The following is a 21,605-nucleotide window of genomic DNA, read 5'->3' on the forward strand; positions in this document are numbered from 1 at the left end:
AAAGACGTTCACATGCATATTATATAAAAGCAGTTGAGAGTAAATAGAATTACAGTCATCCTTAAAATAACTTCAGAATATATGTTTAAACTCCAAAAAGATATAAAATATAAGCTAAAATGGGAAATAGTATTCTAGAGTATAAGATCAACTAATAGCATCCTAGGACATTAGACAGCAGCATTGTCTTCAACTTCAGAGCTGTCTCCAAAGGAACCTCCTCGCCATCTGCTCCCATCCAAGTGGATGATCATCGCAAGAAGGAACATACACAAGCAATACAAACAAGCAAGGGTGAGCTAGATGTAAAAATCATGTTAATCAATCACACACGACACGCAAAAGTCACTCAAACATAGTACATTAACATCACAAGACCCATTGCTTTATAGACCGACTCGTCCGGACCAGAACGATTACCGAGTTATGGCGGGTTATGCACTCGTGGTGGCCTCTACTGCTTTGCAAAGCCGTTGCCAATAGGTTTCACCCTACCACACTCACGAGGTTAGTCCGTTCCGCGCCCTGGAGCATACTGGAAGCCTCCAAGACTAGGACCTCCTGCTACTCCTCACCACATGGATCAATCCTCTCTACTTGAGAATGAAAGACCACTGGAGCGTCAGGAAAACCCCCAAGACTGAGCTACCATGCAATCATTCTACACACCACCTGACCACCACCATGTATTCTCTCCTTGAGGACCATGGAATTACGTTCATGAACCATACTGACACTTTAAAACTTAACCCATACATGAATATCCATATACCATCATATTATCACAGTAAATCCATACACATCCCATACTTTCACACACTTTCCACATAAATCACATGATCACATCATTTTATGCATCCCAAACACTTCACACACTAGAATCAATCAAGATAGAGAGCAAAAGAATAGGCTTGACCCGAATGAATTCGCACAGCGCATCCTACTCGCAAGGCGAGACAGAAGGATCTCGCACAGTGCACCTTAGTTCGCATAGCGAATTAAGTCGCAACATACATCAGACTTCAAACCTCTCGCATAGCGCACCCAGGTCGCTATGCGGGAACCCAGACAGAGACCACCCTCCCCAAAGTTCTTGCTATGCGCCCCACTCGCCCTTCGAATTAAATGGGCAGTGATCCCAGACCACCACCAGTCGCATAGCGACAGGATTCGCCATGGCGAGTCCATAAACAGTGAGCATCACCCTCTGGTAATTCGCACAGCGCACCAGCTCGCACGACGAATTTCCAAGACAGTGAGCACCCTATGCAGGGTCTCGCTATGCGAGTCGCATAGCGACACTGCATAACCTGCAGAACGCAAATTCTGTAGAATCACACACTCACACTAATCCTTACCATTTCTAGGACTCTTGGCTAACTTCTAAGACCTCCAATTTGATTATTAAGTGTAATCATACTTGTCTAGATGATCCAAATCCTCCCCAGTACTAATCTAAAGTGATTAAATCCAGTTTTTCCTTTTAAAACATCAATCCCTACAACTTATGAACCCAATCTCATTTCAACCATTTGCTAAAGACTTACTCATTTCTCTGACCCCTCACCAGTTTCATTGACTCATCTAAACTAACCCAACTGCCCAATTGGTCACCGGAGAAGAACCCAACGTCTGAACGCATCAAACTCACCTTCGACGCCAGCACATATGACTAGTCACAACTGACTGGACCAGGTCAGGGTTGCTCTATGATTAGGGATGTGCCAACTCAAGTTTTTAAGGTTCCTCTATCCTACCAACAAAGTGCTCTCAACAAGTCATAATTGATCCCCCCAAACTGTTCCAACACTGTAAACTCATCCTAGACCTTTGTTACTCAAAATCACTATGTCACTTTCCTTAATTTGACTCTTAGAGGCTACCAAATTATTAAACCACTTATCTGATTAATACTACAATAGAGCCTCACCCCCAACCACTTCCCATACATTAAATATACAACAACTAATTTCCCACCAGTCACATTCATAATTCCACATTTCAATCTCACCAATTGCACAGTTCAGTTCATGTCATTCAATCAACTTAAAATCAAACACACAGTTCAAAGCAGTACAACATTCCAAAGTACAACATGCCTACATTTATCAAACAGATTCAAACACTCCATTCAAAGATAAATAACTAGCTCCCCTTACCTTGAAGTTGAGCAGTACAACCAACTAGAGTGCCCTAACCGTGCCTTCACAGCGAAACTCAAACAGTGCCCTACAACCACCTAAATGGTGACGAAAACAACTCTTAGAGCTAGAATAGACAGAAAATCGAAATGGGGCACCACCAGTTGCATACAACCAGTAGAGTTGCATGCCCTAGGTTCAAGAAAAGTGGAGGAATTGACTTACCCGTCCAAATCAGAATTTCAATCGGATGAAAGGGAAGCTCTCAACTCTGTGAATGAGAGCACACCACCTATTTGAAATTTCAACGGTGGAAAGTGGTAGAAAAGTAGAGAGAAGTCAGAGCAAGAAGATGAAAATGGAACTGAGTTTAGAGAGAGAAAGAGTAACTGGAAAATGAATTCAGAGTTGGAGAATGAAGAAACCCCTTCTAAGATCATGGAGCCTTTGACCCTTTGGATCTGGCTGCCTCAAAAAATAAGACCCCACAACCCATACAGTTTTCCAGGATCTGGATTTATTTTTTCACTGTAATGATTTTTGAAAACTTCTGGGCGGTTAAATATACAGAAGTAAAAACATATAATAAACAATTTGTAAAATATCTGAAATAAAAAACAATTAAATTATGAATAATAAACAAATTAACGCTTGTTGAAAATGCTAACTTTTAATGATATTTTTAATTTACAATTGTCATATGTTATTATTGGGGTGGGGGCTCTCAATGCCACTTATTCTATAAAGAGAACTATATTATGATCTGATTTAAGAGATATTTGACAATATACACCTGATAAGTCGCTTCAATATTTAATAGGGTGATAATTAAATTCATTCTTTTTAGGAATGTATGGATGACTTTTACAAGAAATTTTAATATTGGTTAAAAATGAATATAAGTATAGTAATATATTGAAATTTTTAAAATAGTTGTAAGAATAACATGATATATTACTTAAAATTTGAGATTAAAAATAATTTATATATAATATATATATATTTTTTCTTTTTTAGTTCTACAAAATATTTTTTAACAATAAAATCGTGATATAATTTTAAGCTTTAAAACAAATAATATTTTAAATATAGTGATGGGTAATAAGTATTATTTTTTAAAATAAAATCATGATAAAATATTAACTGGGAAACAATATAAATATTTCATTAAATGTAATACGTTGTCAGTATAAATAGTAAGGATATATTTTAATAAAAAATAAAAGTCTTGGGATACAAATATGTTTTATTTATATTCTTTTACTTAAATAAAAGGTAGCGTATTTGTTCTGAATTCTTTTACATCTGTACGTGTAAAAAAAACATAATATATGGTTATGATATTCTTTTGCACATAAACAGATTGTTATTATAAAATTTCCTTTGATGCTTTATTACATCTAAATGAAATATTAAAAAAAATAAAGTAAAACTTTAGTTATATATATCAATTTTATGAATTTACACCATCTAATTTTTGAAAGATTTTGATCCTTCCACTGTTCTAATTGTGTAATATTAGTTTATCTGTTAATTTAATATTAAATGCAAAAATTGCGTGATTACACGGGATGACATACTGTTACATTATTAAACATTAATTAATAAAGAAATTATTTATCTGATTAAAACAAAATTGCTTGATAAACTAAGATATAGATATAGGAGAGTCAAAACATATAATTAATTTACTTTTATTGATGTGACTTATACGGAACACTCAAAAACACGGATTATGATTAGCGTAAAAAGATATACAATTATTTTCTTTTTGGAAATTTAGTAAATGAGATTAACAAGTATAAATTATTTGGAATTTTGGTTAGGAAAAAAAGGGTATTAAAAGTTAGTAAGAATTTTTTATTTTAAATATATTAAATGAAAACGTATGAATTTAATTTGAATATATAAGAGTTGCAAAGTTTGAATTAATGAGAAAAAATGAATAGGTATGTATAAAAAGAAAGTTATTATATGATAAGAAGAGTGATATATAAATTGACGGCACGCCAGGCTAGCATGTTGAGCATGATTGATGATTGGGGTGGGGTCCAGTCTCCTTTGTGTTCTGTCAATTCCACATGCATTTCCTCATTATTATTCCATTCCTTGTTCCCTCACCCACCGTTTCACAAACTCCCTCCTACTACTTCTTACGTGTTCTATCTCTGCACTGTACACTTTCTGCCACGTGTGCCATCTCCCACAACCTAAGAGCATCATTGGTTGAAGACTAATTCACATTAAATGAGCCACGTAAACAATACTCCTTAATTTTTACACACATATATATTTTCAGATTTTAAAATAAACATGCTGAAATTATACTTGCTTATTCAAAGCTACATAAATTTCAAAATAGTTATTACATAGTGAACTAATTTATCAAACATAATTAACTATATAATGCTGTTATTAGTATATTTAATTTAAACTTTTTATTTTTACTACACCTATAATTCTGAATTTATAAATGCAAATATTTTTTGCATAAACTATTTAGTCATAAATTAAAATAAATTTATAATAATTTTATTAAATTGAGTTAATGATTTTTTTAATAACATTATTGGTGCGGAATGTTGATTATTGACTAATCTTCTGGTAAACTTTGTTCGTCGTTTTAATAGAAGTTTCTTTTTAATTTCATTTTTCTATATTGAAAGAATCTAAGCCTCGTATTAAATTTATTGTATATAAATATCTATTTTTAAAACAAATAACATTTGATTTTATTTATATTTTAATATAAAAATATTTCATAGTAATCTTTTTTTTAAATATAAATCAAATTAAATTTTATTATTCATAAACTTTTTAAAACAAATTTATACATTCTTTTTCAACCATTTAAAAATTATATGATTTCTTTAAGGAAATGATCATAAAATTATTTATTTTACTATAAATGGCAATTTACGATTAAAAAATAATTTATTGATAAACTTTAAATTAAGATAAAATTAATTGAAAAATCTAATATTACACACAAGTGTGTGTATATCAAATATATATATATATATATATATATATATATATATATATATATATATATATATATATATATATATATATAATATTATATCAAATATTTTAATAAAGAAGTTTATTTTGAATATTTTTCAAATAAGCAATTCAGCCATTGTAAAACAATGAATCGAGATTTGAATTTTTAGTAAAATATTTTCAGATTTAGCATTTTATTATATTTCCAATAAAGTTACCTTTAATAATATATATTTTATTTATGGTACAAAATAAATAATAATTCTATATAAATAAAAAAATACCTTTTATGTAGTTTCATAATTATTAGAGTCATAATTTTGAGCATTTAATAAGTAAAAACACTCCATTAGTATATTTTTTTTATCTTTTACCTTTTAACATTTCATCATTATTTATATCAATTACTTGTCTCTTTTCCCTTCTGATTTCTCTTAATATCTACACTAAATAAATATTAATTAATTTTAATATGAATTACCAATGTAGGATGATATGATCTAAGTTTATATGAAAAACATATATATAAAAGTGTGCATACATGTCATGTAAGAAAAGACCATTAACTCTCTCCTTTCCTGTCATGTACATGATTAATGCTTATAATATTCAGTATCTTGCATAAAGCTGTCTCTGTCCTCCTCTTCTCCTTGCTTCTTGCTCCTCTTCTTCAATATTCTTTCTCTGCCCCTGCAATTCTTTTTTATTTGGTTCTTTCTTGGTGATTGTGTCCCTTGTGCCTCTGTCACAAGTTTTGACCCAAGAACATGCTAGTACGTATGTTTCTCTGCTTGATTTTGTTCTGTTGTCTTATATTGCTGTTGGGTTTATAATTGTGCAGCAAATCTCTTTTCAATTTTTAACCTTTCTGCGTATTAGATGCTTGAATCAGTGAGTGTATATGTCTACCCCATTGGGCGACGTGTTTGATTTCATTTGGGTTTGGTCTTGCTCCTTTCAGAGGAAATGGTAGTTGCAGTGGATGCCAGACTTCAATCATTATCTATATGATCTGTAAAACTTGAGCATTTTATATTTCAACCCTCAAATAATGCAATTTAAAACACTTATTGTTCTGTTCTATGTCTCTCTCAATTGTTTTCAATTCATTCAGGCGTACCTTTACATTCATTTTGACTGAGGAGAACAGTCTTTTTCTTTGATTATTCTCTTTGCTATCAATTTCTCCACTTTCAGACTTTCTTTTAACTAAGGTAGTTGCGCATTCCTATAGGAAATGCTTACTGGTAAAGGGAAGTGAATTATTTATTCATATAAGTAGATTCTGTATCTGTATTTGTCTTGAATCAATCTCGGACATAATCCTAAGAATCTGTGAATTATTATCGTATTTGTCGGACATCTTGAGAATTGATGTTTTAATTTTCCTTCCCCAATTCCTTGTTCAGGTAGCATTACTCTTGCTGCTGTCGCTGAGCAATGAAGTCAGAGTCAATGGGCTGTGTGAGCATAATCCAGCACCAAAGCCAAGACCGCACACTGTGTCCATCCTGGAGTTTGGAGCGGTTGGGGATGGTAAAACGTTGAACACTATTGCATTCCAGAATGCCATCTTCTATCTCAAGTCATTTGCTGACAAGGGTGGTGCTCAGTTATATGTGCCACCAGGAACATGGTTGACTAAAAGTTTCAATCTTACGAGTCATCTGACACTGTTCTTGGAAAAAGGTGCTGTCATTCTTGGATCTCAGGTATTTCACCTTTTTCTTTTTCTTTTACCGACTTTTGATCATTGTCCTTTTTACTGAGGATAGCACATGTGACATATTTCTGTCTGGGGTTACTCTTTGTGATAAGTGGTTTTCCTTATTTTTGTTTTTCTTTTCCAATGCTATTGATGATTTGGCAGGATCCATTTCACTGGGAAGTTGTTGATCCATTACCTTCTTACGGTCGAGGAGTTGAAGTTCCCGGGGGAAGATATCAGAGTTTAATAAATGGATACATGTTAGATGATGTGGTGATAACAGGTTTTTCCACTCCCAACATCTTTTCTTTTTCCTCTTAGCAGCATGTTTTCTTAAATTTTCCATCTTTTCCCTAAATTATATCTTTGTGGGTTTTACTAGGTAATAGTGGAATAATTGATGGCATGGGATTGGCATGGTGGGAATTGTTTAGCTCTCATTCCCTGAACTACAGCCGTCCCCATATTATTGAATTAGTGGCATCTGATCATGTGGTAGTTTCAAATCTTACATTCTTGAATGCCCCTTCATATAGCATCCACCCAGTTTATTGCAGGTATGTTATATGCTTCTTCTAAACATCACTGTAAGTAATACCTATTTTCAAAGCACAACTGATATTGATTTGGTCTTGTATTGCCAACAGCAATGTACATATTTACAATGTTTCAATTTCTGCTCCTCCAGAATCCCCTTATACCATTGGCATAGTACCAGGTGTGTCACATGTTATGGATTTTACATTTAGTCAACTTTCTTATTGTCTCTCAAATTTCAATATCTTATTATAAACGTTACCAATAGTCACTTAACTAATTCTCATGCACTTTCATGTTTTCAGATTCTTCTGATCATGTTTGTATAGAGGATTGTGTCATTGAAACGGGCTATGATGCAATTGCCCTGAAAAGTGGGTGGGACGAATATGGCATTGCCTATGGCAGGCCAACTGAGAATGTACACATCAGAAGGGTGCATTTGCAAGCTTCTTCTGGGTCTACTGTTGCATTTGGCAGTGACATGTCTGGTGGCATTTCAAATATTCTTGTGGAGAATGTTTATCTTTACAATTCAAGGAGTGGCATTGAATTCAGAACTATGAGGGGTAGAGGTGGTTATATCAAGGAAATAGTCATATCAGAGGTAGAAATGGAGAATATATACACTGCAATGGCCGCCACAGGTTACTGTGGATCTCATCCTGATGACAAATTTGATCCAGATGCTCTTCCACTTTTGGACCACATTATTTTCCAAGATATGATTGGCACAAACATCACTGTTGCTGGAAGCTTTGCCGGTCTACAAGAATCTCCCTTCACAAATATATGCCTTTCCAATATAAATTTGTCTATAAATGCTGTTTCTTCCATTCCTTGGGAATGTTCAAATATCTTTGGATTTTCAAATTCTGTTCTTCCCAAACCCTGTCCTGATCTCGAGACCCTTTCGGATTGTCTCTCCCTTTTGAGTGTCAAGGGAAAAACTTCGGACATGTGATGTGACAATAATCCTCTGTCGACAAAAAGTTTCATATTCTTCAATTCCCTGCCTGAAGGCCTTGAAAAAGTGATTAGCTATTGATATGTCAGAGAAAGCCACATTCTTTCAAATAAGACAGATATTGGGATCATTCATTTTTCCATCCTAAGATTTCCATTCTTCCATGCTGCAAGCAGCACAATATTTGTTGTACAGCTTCATTTCTTCATTCATGTGTAATGAAATTTTGGTAGTACCCACAAGACGACTCAATTTGATGATATCTTTACTGGTGCATGTCCTCTGAGATAATGTGGTTCACTCTAGAACATCTGATGGATTTCCGTCAGTCTCAAATAAGGAAATTTCTATGGACGTATAATTTTTTTAAGTAATTCAAAATATTTGTATCTAAACTATTAAAATATTTTGTTGACCCTCATTCTTTTAAAATTTTAAGTAGTTCCCATTCTGAGTTTGTAGTTAAAAGTCTCCATTGGGTTAATTTTTTGAAAATATGATATAATTTGATATTTTCTATTAATACGGTACCTACACGTTAATTAATATTAACATGTGATGTGTCAGATTGTGTTTGTTTTTTTTATTAAATTTTTTATTTTTTAAAATTTTTATTTATCAAACAGTGTCATTTCACGTGAGTGACAAAAGAAGTATGATGTGATAATGTTAAGTGAAAAATTTAAATTTAATCTTTGTATTTATTGTTTTGATTACATTAATCTTAATTTTCTTTAATGGATTAAGTTTTCTAAATCAAATTTAATTTTTATATAAATGTACTCAATTAAAATTTGTTATATATATATATATATATATTTAACAAAATTAAATTAATTTAAATTTATATTTTATCTTAAACTTTATTTAAATTTTGTTTAAAAACTTTAAATGTATTTATATTGATATTTTTATTATATCATACTTTAATATTTCTTTTAATTTATATTTCAAATAATTGTATTTAAATTTATAAATCTACACAGACATTTGAAATATAAATTTTATAAATTTATACAATTTCAAAATTCATTTACATGATAATAAAAGAACATTTATATTCTTTATTTTAAGTTTGTTTATATTTATATTAATTCAAATTAAAAACATATGGTGTAATATTGTATCAACACAAATATATTTAAAATTTAAAAACAAAATTCAAATAAATTTCAATATGAAATAAAATTTAAATAAATTATTTTAAAAAAAATACTTAATAAAAATATTAAATTTAATAAAATATAATTATAACATTTATATAAAAATTAAATTTCATATCTTGATAAATACTTCATTTTAAAAAAATATAATTAAATTGAATCAAAATAAAAAATATATAAATTAAATTAAAATCTTTTTGCATCACATTTTCTTTTCCACGTGACACTTTATTAACACATTTTAATTTAAAAAATAATTAAGAAAAGGCACACACTTGACACCTTAATTAATATAATATAATATTAATAGAAATAACCAAATTATATCATACTTTTAAAAATATATTTTCAAAAATAGAATTGAAACCAATTAAAATATAGAAATCTAAGATTTTCTAAAATATGAAAATCATTCGACTATTTTAACTTACCTAAAACTATATTATTTATCCATGTAAATTTTATTAGTACAGTATATGATTATCGGAAAATAAGGTAATTAATAATAATTTTAGCAATAATAAATTTCAGGTCACTTATTATTATCGATTGAAGAAAAAAGTTGAATATGGTTTCCTTTTTCTCCTATTATGTTTATTTTTTTCATTTTTTGGTTTATGTAGCAGGTTTTGTATTTATAATGGAAAAAAAATAGTTTATAGTAATCTTTGTTAAAAGAGATGTTATTCGTCATGATGGAATCAGAAACTAGAAATAAGAATAACATATTTACCAAGATTAGAAACAAAAGTAAGTTACATGAATTAAAACAAAAATTAAGATATTTGCAAGAAAAAACTATTACTTTGATATCCTTTAGCCTAAGTAAAACACCATATTTTTCTTATTCAGTTTTCGTTATACACAAAATTTATATATGATATATATTTGTATATCTAATGATTGTATTGTTATCCAATCGTATTAGAATTTTATTTCAATGATCCACACAATAATTTTATTAAATATCATCATCATAACAAATGCATAACTCAAATTCTGATTGGAATTCAATTTTATTATATTTTTTAATATATTAAAGTTAATTAGTTGAATTATATATATATATATATATATATATATATATATATATATATATATATATATATATATCAGAAGATTGTCTTCTAAATTTACATTAGATGTATATCAGAATGTAAATTTAAAATATGGATTATATATTTGGAATAAAATTTGATTTACAAATTACCTTTATAAAATTTGTATTACAGATTGTATAATTTGGAAAGTAAATTGTATAAGAGATTTTACAATTCAAAATATGTAAAACTAATATTTTTGAATTCAGAATTATGTAATTTGAAATTGGAAGTAAAATTTCAATAGAGGTATAATTGGAATTTAAAAAGTGTAGGGGTGCATGGGAAGAAATTCCCTAATTTGAGTTGGATTGAACTTTATAAAGTCCATATTGAATGAACGGTATAAAATTGAGCCCAGTGTTGATGGACCCTTTTTTTTGTTAAAAAATGTAGATGAAAAACAGTTTAAAATAGAACCGACCCGACCCACAGCTAGCTTGTTTTGTTTCCCTCTCTCTCTTACTGCGAACGGGAACCCTCTTTCGTTCTCCTTGAGACTGCGAGCTTCGACTGTTTGGGTAATGGCTTCAACGGACGTCAGAGGAATTTTAACAGCTTTCAATCCTTCTCTGGACTTCTTCGCTATAACTGCCGGAGATGGTCGCGTCAAGGTTTTCTCTCTCTGTCTTTCTTCTAATTCTTTTACTTTTTCAACTGTTAGTTAACTTGTTCACACATCTCAACAATTTCTATGCATAGATATGGGACACGCTGAGTGGCCAGGTCCAGACCGAGTTCGCAGATATTGCATCAACTCATTCAACAACTACGCCACAGAACAAATCCATTAACGGCCATCTTGCACTAGATTATACCTGCATCAAGTGGTTCTCCTTCGAAAGAAAGGTTCCTTACTTTCTTTTTGCAATTATACGTGCGTGTATGTATATATTTGTGTATGTATGTGTATGAAAGCATGCATGTATGTATAATTTCTTTTATAATTTTATATATGTAATATTTATTTTATAATGATATGTATGTATGCATACCCCACATTTTAATTATTGCAGAGGAAACGGAAGCATGCATCCTCGTTGTTAGTACTTGGAACTGGTAGCGGTGATGTTCTAGCACTTGATGTTGATGCTGGTCATTTAAGTTGGAGAATTACTGACTGTCATCCCGGGTAAGTTATAACATTTTTTTTCTCAGCTTTAATGAATTTAGATATCATAGCTTAGGTGTTTTAAATATCCGATTCAAATTGAAGTTACTCCTTGGAAATTGACTTTTAAGATTGACATTAACCGAGCAAATTATGAAGGTAGCATTCTAATTTTTGACTGGAGAACGACACCAGAAAGAGCTGCATCTATGTTATGTTCAATTTATAATTATTACCGTATTTGAATGGATGGGTTGACCTAATGCTCTTTATATTTTAAAATTTGTAACTCCGTGATAGTTGGAAATGGTGTCTCCCAGAAATGTAAATTCCAGGATTTTATGGGTTTTAGTTCCTAATTTCTCTTTCTTATTTTGTTCAACTCAACTGCAGAGGTGTGAGAGCCATTGCATCTTCAGCAAACGTGTCAAGCATTTATACAGCTGGTGCAGATGGGATGGTATGTGCGATAGATTTTATGACAGGAAACCTGTTGGAGAAATTTAAGGCTTCTACCAAGGCGGTGTCCTGCATGTGTGTTTCTCCAGGTATTTATTCTTCATCGCTTTTTGTAGAAATCTTGGTTTTTTTGGTAGGACCAACTGAAGCTAATTTTTTGCTGTCTAGCTGAGTTAATCAGAATTAGACACTGTACGTGGTGTGTGGTATAATTTAATTGAGTTTTCCGTGGGATTCTTTAAACTTCTACAGTCCAGTGCGTTTTATTTGACCATAAAGTTGCTAATAGAAAGCTCAAATATAATTGTAAGGTCGATGATCCAAATTTAGTTAGGTTGACCATCTACTCTTTAATTATTTTTAAAATTAGCATGAGCTATATCATTATCAATAATTCATGAGCTTGAGTGAGCCAGAAGGACTTCAGTTAATCATGGTTTTGATGGATATTCAATCTGTAGGGGTATTGATACTACTATTTTTATTACTGATTTTGGTAACTGCTTCTTTACTTAAATCAGATGGGAAGACATTAGCTACTGCAGCTGCACAATTGAAGATTTTTAACTGCTCTAATCACAAAAAGATTCAAAAGTTCTCTGGTCATCCTGTGAGTCTCATATATATTTCCCTATATACATGCATATACTCTATCAACGCTCTAGTAATATGCCTTAAGAATAAGCAAGCCCGTCTTTTAAAGTTGTATGTGTTATTATTTTATTGTTTGTTAACAGGGTTCTGTTCGATGCATGGTTTTCACTGAAGATGGCAAGTATATCCTCTCGTCCGCTGTTGGTGAAAGATATGTTGCTGTTTGGAGGATAGATGGTCCTAAAAAGCAGTCAGCTAGTTGTGTTCTTGCGATGGAGCATCCGGCTGTCTTTCTTGATAGCAGGTGCATTGATAGTGTGGGGGATGACATGCCTGGCATATGTGTTTTGGCCATTTCAGAAGTTGGCATTTGTTATTTATGGTTTGGTAATAGTATTGAAGAACTGCGTAATGCAAAAGCCACAAAAATATCATTATCTTTAGAAGACATGTCCTCCAGAAATTACAGAGGAACTCTGCCAGCAATATATGCGGCAAAATTACAAGGCATCCAGAAGCCAGCCTCTGGGCAAGTTTTTCTTGTTTATGGGTTGCTTGTAAAGCCATCATTCAGAAAAGTTCTTGTGCATTCTGGTACAGACGTAAAGTTGAATGTCTCTCGCGATGGTGTTCTTCTACCAACAAGTCAAGCTCTCGTCAAATCTAAGAAGGGAACAAATGCACAAACAGGTAGGACATTGTGTGTTTAATTAACTCTTTCTGACGAGCATTCTCTTATTTTGACTATTTTTATCCATACAAAACTATTTGAAAGTTTGCGGTGTTAGGTGGGCAAACCTAAAACTTGTGTATATTGCAATCTTCTTCAGTGTTTCTTTGATGTACACGATTTTTCTATCTGATCCTATATCTAATTTTGAACTTTTCTCCCAAAATAAGCTGATCTTTTCTCTTGTTAGCTCTATTCCCGATCCTATTGTAGGTTACTAACTGCTGCTCCTATATTGACAGTTACTGCACTAGACCGAGCTAATGCTGAGGATGCCTTGCTTCCAATTCCTAAGATTTTTAATTCCCAAGAGAACGAGAAAGAGAAAGCATTTCAAAAACCTTTGGACAAGGATATAATTGATGATTTGTGGAGAAATGATGAGTCTGTTGAAATGGAAGGTATTGATATAATCTTTTCTTGAACAAATGCATGATTGATTAATGCTTCCATTGTAGCTGAGGCTGGACTTATCTCTTTCGGTTTATCACCATACTATCTTGCTGTGTGCAATAAATTAAACACTTTCACTATTTTCCTCAAGATGGAATTTGTAGCTTAATATGTATGTTGACAAATTGGTACCAAACTGGAAATTTCATTTGCCTAATAACAAGTCCACCCTGCATGGACTCTACACAGAGGTATGAAAGTCATAGGTTGAAGTAATGGAAAGTTTCTCACGTGGTTGATTAATTTCTAGGTATTTGTTTGTGTTTACATATCTGAGTGACATTCATTATTGTTTGTTACAAAACAGTGGTTTCATTTATTTTTATTCGTTCATAATTTTAAGAGACCTTTTGTAAAGAACAGTCTAATGAATGCAATGCAATGCTATTGCATGCGTAAGAGCTATCTAATTTTGTAAATACCTCATCTTCAACCTTGTCAGTCATTTGGTGTGAAAACTGTACATATCTCCTTATGTGGGCAATATTGTTTATTTTTTAAAACAAAAATGGCTCACAAAATCACAATAGAGAGACATCCCAATTAGGTCGTGTCTGCCACTAACAATTATCTGGAAAAATTTACTAAATAAATGATGAAAGAAAGAGAACAAGAAAAATTTGGGGGAGTGGCATAAACCAAACCCATGAAAACAAAGATCAAGTAAATTTATAGTTCGGAAGATCAACCCTGTTCTGGTTAAAGTCCTCACTGTTGAAACTGGGAATTAAATCCCACCAAAAAGTCCTGTTATAGTAAAACCATGAAAGGCTAGCTTGTCTGCATAAAACTCCTTATGTTGAACGATAGTTCAAACACAGTTTCGAACCTTCAATAAGAGTATTGAGGATTATGATTGCTTATGAGTTGTAACATCTTTCAACTTCCAATCAATATGGTAGAGCATTCTTCCATTGTAAATAGCATTGGTTTATAGGCATTTTTAATATAATTTGCCTGTCTTATGTTCATTGCTGCCACTAAGTATGATCTAGAATAGAGGATGCACTGACACTTCTTTTCTGCTTTGCTTAATCTGTTATTTTACCAATCTATGCAGATGATATGGCCCATAGTGAGGCTGATGAACTTTGCATGGAGGACCTGCTAAAATCACTAGGGATGCTTTCCGGTGAAAGTGAATATGCATCAAACATTGAACTTTGCTCTAAGTTGTTGAAGGGTATTGATGTCGATGCTACTGTTCCAGTGAAAAAGGTTAGTTTGAGTCAATGTGACTGTCATTTAGAATTGCTTTTGGTTTATATTAATTGACATTGTGTTATATTAATTGTCCATATTTTTTAAAGGTTGTGCGTAATTGTTTATGTGCCTAAACTTTTAAGATCCATTCATTAGATAAGAGCAACTGTTTTGTCTATGGAGCCAAGCAAAGCATTCATGCTACTGGAAGCGTTACTGGCTGCATGGGAATCAAGGTTTGGTTTCTATTCTTGGGCTTTCATCTGAAATATTTCTTGCCTACACTGGAATGCTCTCAATTTTCTCTTGTTTGTTCATTGTTTTATCACTATATTAAAAGAATGAATGTTATTCCTGGAGTGGTGTTAAGTTATGGTAGCATTGGATGTCTACTTTCTTCCCCCACATAGAAATGGAAAGCAATTGTTTTGTGAAGATAGAATAGGAATGGGAAAGTATGGAAAATAGGAGATATCTCTCTTCAGAGGATTTCCCCCATAGTGGATTTTTTCTTTTACAAGGAGCAAAAGCTCAATTCTCTAATGATACAAGACTGAATGCCTCTTTCCTGAAATCCTTCTTTGGTTCATGTGATGTTCTAAGGGGTAGCATTCACAAAAGCATGATTGATAGTTGTAGGAAACATAATTCTATGGATTATATATTTATGTTTGCTTGTAGTTGTGTTAAGGAAGATGCCAGTTAGCTAATTGCTGTTTGGTTTCAGAAATCATATTGTTTTGTTACTAAGTACAAAAATACTGTTTGTTTTCACATTTTTTTCCTGTTTCGAAATATTTGTACAGACAGTGGAAAATAGCAATTGTGATATCTTTCACTATTTCGCAATGTATTTTATTTACCCTAAATGGCAAAGCATATACACTCAATTCTCTCGACATTGATAAACTTTATTCAACAGGTCATCTAGTGGAAAGTACATTCTTCCATGGATATACAGCATATTAGTGAATCATGCTCAAAATGTCATTGCTGAGGAATCTGATACACGTACGCTTGATACCTTAGACAAGGTATGATAGATTGAAATTTCTCATTTATTTGCTTATTATCAGCAATCTGAACTTTAAGTTCATCATGCTCTATTTTCTATATAAAATTCAAATATGCTTCTTCAAAGTTAGCCCTGTAGCTTCTTCTGTTATTCCTTCTTGTATGACAAATGCTTCATTAAGAAGTATGATGTGTTCTACCTATGTTGACTTAGTCATATGTTTGTCTTAGTTGATGTTATTTTACAGTAGAAACACTTGAAAGATAATTGAATGGGCAAAGGATAAGTTAATTTAACTTGGCTTGGTTAAACTTACATTTACTACACGTAAAAATATTTTCTTAATAAAACTAAGGCTACTCTACTTTGTTTCTTCTGGTCGTTCTGATTTTCTGGGGATTTCTGATTCTGTTTGAGGGACAAGGCATATGGCTTTACTTTGATAAATGTTGGAGAATTTGAATTGTTTTCTGCCTCTTTTCAGATTAGCAATTTTAGAGGGGCAGCTCTTCAGCCTTTATTACAATTATCAGGTCGTCTCCAACTGGTGACATCACAGGTATAGTCCCACTTTCTAAAATTAGTTTGCTCGTCTGTTGAATGTTATTGGTTTTCAGGTTCCTTAATAAAATTTGCTTTCAGATTGACAAAGCCTCCCAGACTATAAGCCATTCGGTGCATGAACTCCAAACAGAAGAAAGTGAAGATGAAGATGAAGATGAAACTAAGGATGAATATTATCACGAGGGAGATGATACTTCTGAAATAAGTACTGATGATGAAAGCTAGTCTGATTTTTCATTTTTTTGAGAGGTAATTAATTACATAAAAAGCTTTTATAACTTATGCATTTTGGTAATACCAAAATTGATAAACAGTTTGTTTGGATTGGAAGTGAGGAACCCTAAATCTTGGAGGCATCACGAAAAACTGGAAGCAACTGTGTTGCTTTGTCTTTAATGTAGAAAATCTGAATAATTTTTGGCAAAAGTGAAGCCAAACCAAACATAAATTGTGGTTGAATAAACATTTAAAGTTTTTAACTTGAGTCTGGAGATCCTGAGACATCCATTCTTATGTATATGCTTGGGATCTTGGGATCATAATTCAAGATTCCTTTAAATTATGGTTGACAATGATGCATGATTTTCTTTTGCCACTTGTTTGCCAATTAACCTTTTCCACGCCATTATATCTTAAATTATACTTTGCTTCTTAGCTTCATAAAAATGACTATTTTGCTATAGGTGGCCACTGTCTAAAGTTGTTTTTTTGAACGTTGGAGAACCAATCCCTGTATTGAATGTCAAACTGTCAAAATATTTGTATGTCGCGTCTTTATCTTATTTTTTGTTTTTATCTTAGAAATTATGATATTGTCTCGTGATATTTATAGTTGTAGCTATCATAAGTCCATATCTGCATATTAATTGGACTTTTTTTTTTTTGGAAAACTAGTAATTGGAGTTTTACTATTAACTTTTTAACAGGTTGTCCCTTTTGCGGCTAACAAAGATAGAGGAATTGCGGCCGACAGAGATATAGAGGAATGGAAACTGTATTTCATCCAGCCTCTTCACAATTTTGTTGCTATATATAGATAGATAACTCCTCAGAAAGAAATTTTGGTGTTACCCACAGAATTAGTGAAAATGACGCTGCCCCTAATTTATGTAATTTCAGTTTTTTCACCGATAAGTAAAAGTACACGAACATAGCTCGGGCACATATTTACATGTTTGAAGACATACTCAGCTTGTAATGATTAGGAGTTTGTATAAACCGAATCTAGAACATCTTTGAATATACAGTTATCTACCTGAACATATATCTTTTGCTCTCACGAAACGAATCCAGAATACAATTTTCTAGCACCCAGAAGTTAGGAATATTCTCCATTCTCGGATCACGTCCAAACTAAGTATTCTTGTTTTTCTGTCTTCATATTATATTTTGTGAATTCTCTTCCACAACACACTTATCAAGACATATGAAAGCACAAGAGACTCTCTTTAGTTTTCGTAATCATCTCTTAACATTCTAATTTATGACTACACAATGCAACAGGCATTCGGATTATCATCGCTGAACATTGAAGCGATGTTTACATTGCCGTTTTGGTAATCTCCACTGTAGTGTTCTATGCAATTGTAATGTGTGTGCATTGATGGTGATCTAACGTATTCGTATTCCGTGACGTATGACGAAGGCATGTGTGTATTATAGCTATGTGTCACATACATTGACGGAGATGGCTCTTGCAGAAATACAGGGCCATTATCGTATCGGTGCCGGTGCTCGGCATGGTTGTGGCCAGAACTGAATCTGTTTGCGTAGTTAGACGAATGATGGTGTGTCACATGAACCTGTTCTAGATCTGTTCTTGTGTTATTCTGCCACTTCCAGGCTGCGTTGTGCTGTGTTGGTGTAGGTATGGATGATGATGGTGTTGCTTCAGGTGGTGGTTGCCGTGGTGGTAATTCTAATGGGTGGCTTGCTTGAGGTGGTGGAGCTTGTGGTGGTAATTCTGATGGGTGGCTTGCTTGAGGTGGTGGAGCTTGTGGCAGTGGTTGCGCTGCATTAGGGGCTGGTGCATTTCCTTTTGGTTTTGGTTCTGTTGGTTTAGACGAAGGCGTTAGTTCAAAACTAGAGCAAATTGTGGCATTCTTCTTTGTCTTCTTAATTGCTTTCACAACTTGTTCTGGATCTGCCCACCCAACAATTGTGAGCTTTTGTCGATTTAAGTCAACATGAAGATCACGTATACCTGCAAAGGGAGAAGATCACCAAATAAATTGATGGTGTAAGTGCGTCATATGAAAGGGAAATCGCGTACATATATATAAATACCTACCATGAATGCCATTTAGTGCCTTCTTGATCTTCTGCACGCAACCCTTGCAGTCCACCCTGACCTGTATCTGTGTGACGCGAGGTGCCTGCATTTGACGGATTAGCCACTCTTGGAGATAGTGCTTGCCATTTGTTTAAATTTACCGAAAATGAAAAAAATATAAAACCAAATATTACATTCTTGGGTATTACCTGTGACTCCTCCCGAGCCATGGAGCTGTAAAATTAGAGAAAGAATGGGATGCGTTTATGATTTAAGGAAGTGGATAACGGATGGAGAACCTGTGCATGGAATCTGTTTATACATGCCTTGCACGGGCAAGGAATATGCTAAAGGCAAGGGAAGCGGGAAATGCAAGGAATCATTTTGTTTGATTGATCCACGGAAGAGGGGTGATGATTCGGGAAAGAATTCAGAGGTTCTTCAGTGGACATTTGTAAACTGTGATGCCCAATCTCACTGTTATCTTTAATTGCGTGACGCGGAAGATAGATGTGTGAGTTTTGGGACATATCTGAATACCAACACGGTCTCAAACCTTAACCAGCATGCCTTGAATAGTCATATTTTTGTTTGATTACGTGAATGCCAAAAAGGTGACTTACGTGGTCAGTGCGAACTTATCATATATAAATCGAAATTCTTGATGTTAATACCATTACAGCATCATATGATTTTGATTCACACTCTTCGTGAGTATTTGGATTCCCGTTTACAACCATCCAAACATATGTTTTCTCAACAGAAATGAATTATTTCTTATTTGTTCAAGTATTAAGTACATCGGAATTCATGTAAAGGTGAAAAACAAAACGCTCTTCACCTCTGTTACTACCAAAGTACAAGTATATTTGCCATCCACTGCCCCTTTTGGCTATTAATACAGCAGGAGCTTATTAAGGAATTCAAGTCTTTGCAACCATTCTAAACATCCCTATATAGTTGCACACTGTTACTAAAAATTTGAATAAATTTGTATATCTTATGAAACATGAAACAATAAATAAACTAACAAATAAATAATTATGCATATACTTGTGGATTCTCCAGCAGGTATGACTCCACAACTTTGTAAATTGCAATGGTGCTCTCCCTTCCTTCCTTTAGTTCTTCCTCTTTAACATCAAACTCTCCAATGGTATTGTAATTGCTAGTCATTTTGCAGAGGCAACCTCCATCACTAGTGGCCTCAAACTTTACCTCATAACCTATAGACTCAAGTCTGTCACCTAAAGGATCCCCTTCAATCATAGTGTATTTGCAAACCAAGTTTTCCTTATCAAGCACATCAATCCTGTGTTTCAGATATTTGAAGGGGCTAGCTGCATAAAACAAATGCATAAAAGGTTAATTAAAAAACATAGAGAAGTAATCCTCTTTCAGTTTAGAGTGTCTATGTTAATTTGGTTGCCAACCTTCATTGAAGTTTACTTGTTCAATGCTTCCAGCTTCTCCATCACCTTGGATTACATTCACATCTTTTACAAACTGAGGTAAGAGCTTTGGAAGCAAATTCTTGGAGTCTACGATCAAGGCCTTGAACATGCGTGATGGGGCAACAGTGGAGGAATATTCCTGTGTGTAGGTTGTGATTCCCATGTTGAATTTTGTAGATTGCAGAAATCTCAGGGAATCAAATTTCTGAATGATAGATGGTAGATGTTAGATCCAGAGAGAAGGACTTGTATTTTATAGGTCCAACAACACCTATATGAAATGAGTTTCGTGGAAACGAGGCCTTTGATTGAATTGGATATGTTTGGAACTTAGACTTAAAAATAATAAAATGGATATTACATTGGTAGTTAAGAATGAGAATTTTCTTATTTGATGACTTAAAATGATAGTGGCTGCCGCATGTTTTTTTTTTCTGTATCATATAATATTCAAACTTATGGTCCCACATCGGTGGCTAGTTGAAGGATCAGGCCATTTGCCAACATATTGCGTTCATATGAATGTCGATGATGTTGGTTTCTTACCTATCCGAGTATGCTGAGAACTGTAGATGTTAAAATGTCTTTTAACCCAAACTATAACTATAATTAAGTTTACCAATGTAAAGTATTATACCATTTTTCACTTATTTTGTTGACGTAGCATTATTTTCTTTTGGATATATATACTTTGTGATTTATTGTTTACATTAGTGAGAGTTTTAAATATTATGTTCTTTTTTATTTTAAACTTTAGTTAAAAAAAGTTAAATAAGCATGTCATATAAAATAATTAAAAAAATTTAAATAAGCATGTCATATAAAATAAAGCCTATCTTAAATTATAATTTAATTTTAATTACATGTAAAAGTATTTTGTTAAAAAAAATCTTTAACTATATAAAGGGAATATAAAGTTGATTTAAATAATTTTTAAATGGGTGTGAGTATGGTTGTTTGAAGGACCGTTAATATGACAATTGAAGCAGCATTCAAAACAGTTATGGACCATTTTAAAGCATAACAATTAAGACTGAAAACATGAGTGCTTGTTGTTTGAATTTGACCTATTTTTAACTATTTTTTTTATTTTACTTTGACCAAGTTTAGATTAAAGATTTCTTTAAT

General features: G+C 32.8%; 4 protein-coding genes and 1 long non-coding RNA gene across 5 annotated transcripts; 2 read left to right on the top strand and 3 right to left on the bottom strand.

Moving 5' to 3' along the window:
- Positions 1–2,560, bottom strand: LOC108341973 (uncharacterized). The gene is made up of 3 exons (XR_001833326.2): positions 2,367–2,560; positions 2,160–2,239; positions 1–228 (listed from the first exon to the last, which is right to left on the bottom strand). It is a non-coding gene; the product is annotated as an uncharacterized LOC108341973 (long non-coding RNA).
- A 3,133-nt stretch (positions 2,561–5,693) lies between these two features.
- Positions 5,694–8,635, top strand: LOC108332702 (probable polygalacturonase). The gene is made up of 6 exons (XM_017568018.2): positions 5,694–5,920; positions 6,557–6,859; positions 7,018–7,138; positions 7,238–7,412; positions 7,503–7,573; positions 7,698–8,635. Exons 1-6 carry the CDS (start codon positions 5,915–5,917, stop codon positions 8,354–8,356), a joined length of 1,335 nt encoding a protein of 444 aa, XP_017423507.1. The 5' UTR covers positions 5,694–5,914; the 3' UTR covers positions 8,357–8,635.
- A 2,416-nt stretch (positions 8,636–11,051) lies between these two features.
- LOC108345863 (uncharacterized) lies at positions 11,052–18,013 on the top strand. The gene is made up of 13 exons (XM_017584693.2): positions 11,052–11,236; positions 11,325–11,471; positions 11,639–11,754; positions 12,127–12,281; positions 12,714–12,802; positions 12,930–13,476; positions 13,759–13,917; positions 15,030–15,187; positions 15,329–15,408; positions 16,095–16,206; positions 16,672–16,746; positions 16,830–17,000; positions 17,678–18,013. Exons 1-12 carry the CDS (start codon positions 11,147–11,149, stop codon positions 16,974–16,976), a joined length of 1,875 nt encoding a protein of 624 aa, XP_017440182.1. The 5' UTR covers positions 11,052–11,146; the 3' UTR covers positions 16,977–17,000; positions 17,678–18,013.
- Positions 18,014–18,203: 190 nt separating this feature from the next.
- On the bottom strand, positions 18,204–19,624 carry LOC108345874 (uncharacterized). Its single transcript, XM_017584704.2, has 3 exons — positions 19,233–19,624; positions 19,042–19,126; positions 18,204–18,954 (listed from the first exon to the last, which is right to left on the bottom strand). Exons 1-3 carry the CDS (start codon positions 19,251–19,253, stop codon positions 18,239–18,241), a joined length of 822 nt encoding a protein of 273 aa, XP_017440193.1. The 5' UTR covers positions 19,254–19,624; the 3' UTR covers positions 18,204–18,238.
- A 150-nt stretch (positions 19,625–19,774) lies between these two features.
- Positions 19,775–20,833, bottom strand: LOC108345880 (pathogenesis-related protein STH-2). Its single transcript, XM_017584718.2, has 2 exons — positions 20,457–20,833; positions 19,775–20,363 (listed from the first exon to the last, which is right to left on the bottom strand). Exons 1-2 carry the CDS (start codon positions 20,638–20,640, stop codon positions 20,065–20,067), a joined length of 483 nt encoding a protein of 160 aa, XP_017440207.1. The 5' UTR covers positions 20,641–20,833; the 3' UTR covers positions 19,775–20,064.
- Between the last annotated feature and the right edge of the window lie 772 nt (positions 20,834–21,605).

Source organism: Vigna angularis, chromosome 1 (genome assembly GCF_016808095.1).
Source record: "Vigna angularis cultivar LongXiaoDou No.4 chromosome 1, ASM1680809v1, whole genome shotgun sequence".
NCBI lineage: Eukaryota > Viridiplantae > Streptophyta > Magnoliopsida > Fabales > Fabaceae > Vigna > Vigna angularis.

Bases quoted from the DNA above. Each gene is read 5' to 3' on its own strand.
- LOC108345863 (XM_017584693.2), top strand. From the start codon at position 11,147: ATGGCTTCAACGGACGTCAGAGGAATTTTAACAGCTTTCAATCCTTCT. The intron at 12,803-12,929 runs GTGAGTCTCATA...GTTTGTTAACAG, and splicing joins AAAAGTTCTCTGGTCATCCT to GGTTCTGTTCGATGCATGGT. The intron at 13,918-15,029 runs GTATTGATATAA...CAATCTATGCAG, and splicing joins TGAGTCTGTTGAAATGGAAG to ATGATATGGCCCATAGTGAG.
- LOC108345880 (XM_017584718.2), bottom strand. From the start codon at position 20,640: ATGGGAATCACAACCTACACACAGGAATATTCCTCCACTGTTGCCCCA. The intron at 20,364-20,456 runs GTTGGCAACCAA...TGTTTTATGCAG, and splicing joins ACAAGTAAACTTCAATGAAG to CTAGCCCCTTCAAATATCTG.
- LOC108332702 (XM_017568018.2), top strand. The intron at 6,860-7,017 runs GTATTTCACCTT...ATGATTTGGCAG, and splicing joins CTGTCATTCTTGGATCTCAG to GATCCATTTCACTGGGAAGT. The intron at 7,139-7,237 runs GTTTTTCCACTC...GGGTTTTACTAG, and splicing joins AGATGATGTGGTGATAACAG to GTAATAGTGGAATAATTGAT.
- LOC108345874 (XM_017584704.2), bottom strand. From the start codon at position 19,253: ATGGCTCGGGAGGAGTCACAG. The intron at 19,127-19,232 runs GTAATACCCAAG...CGTCAAATGCAG, and splicing joins TGGCTCGGGAGGAGTCACAG to GCACCTCGCGTCACACAGAT. The intron at 18,955-19,041 runs GTAGGTATTTAT...CTCCCTTTGCAG, and splicing joins GGCACTAAATGGCATTCATG to GTATACGTGATCTTCATGTT.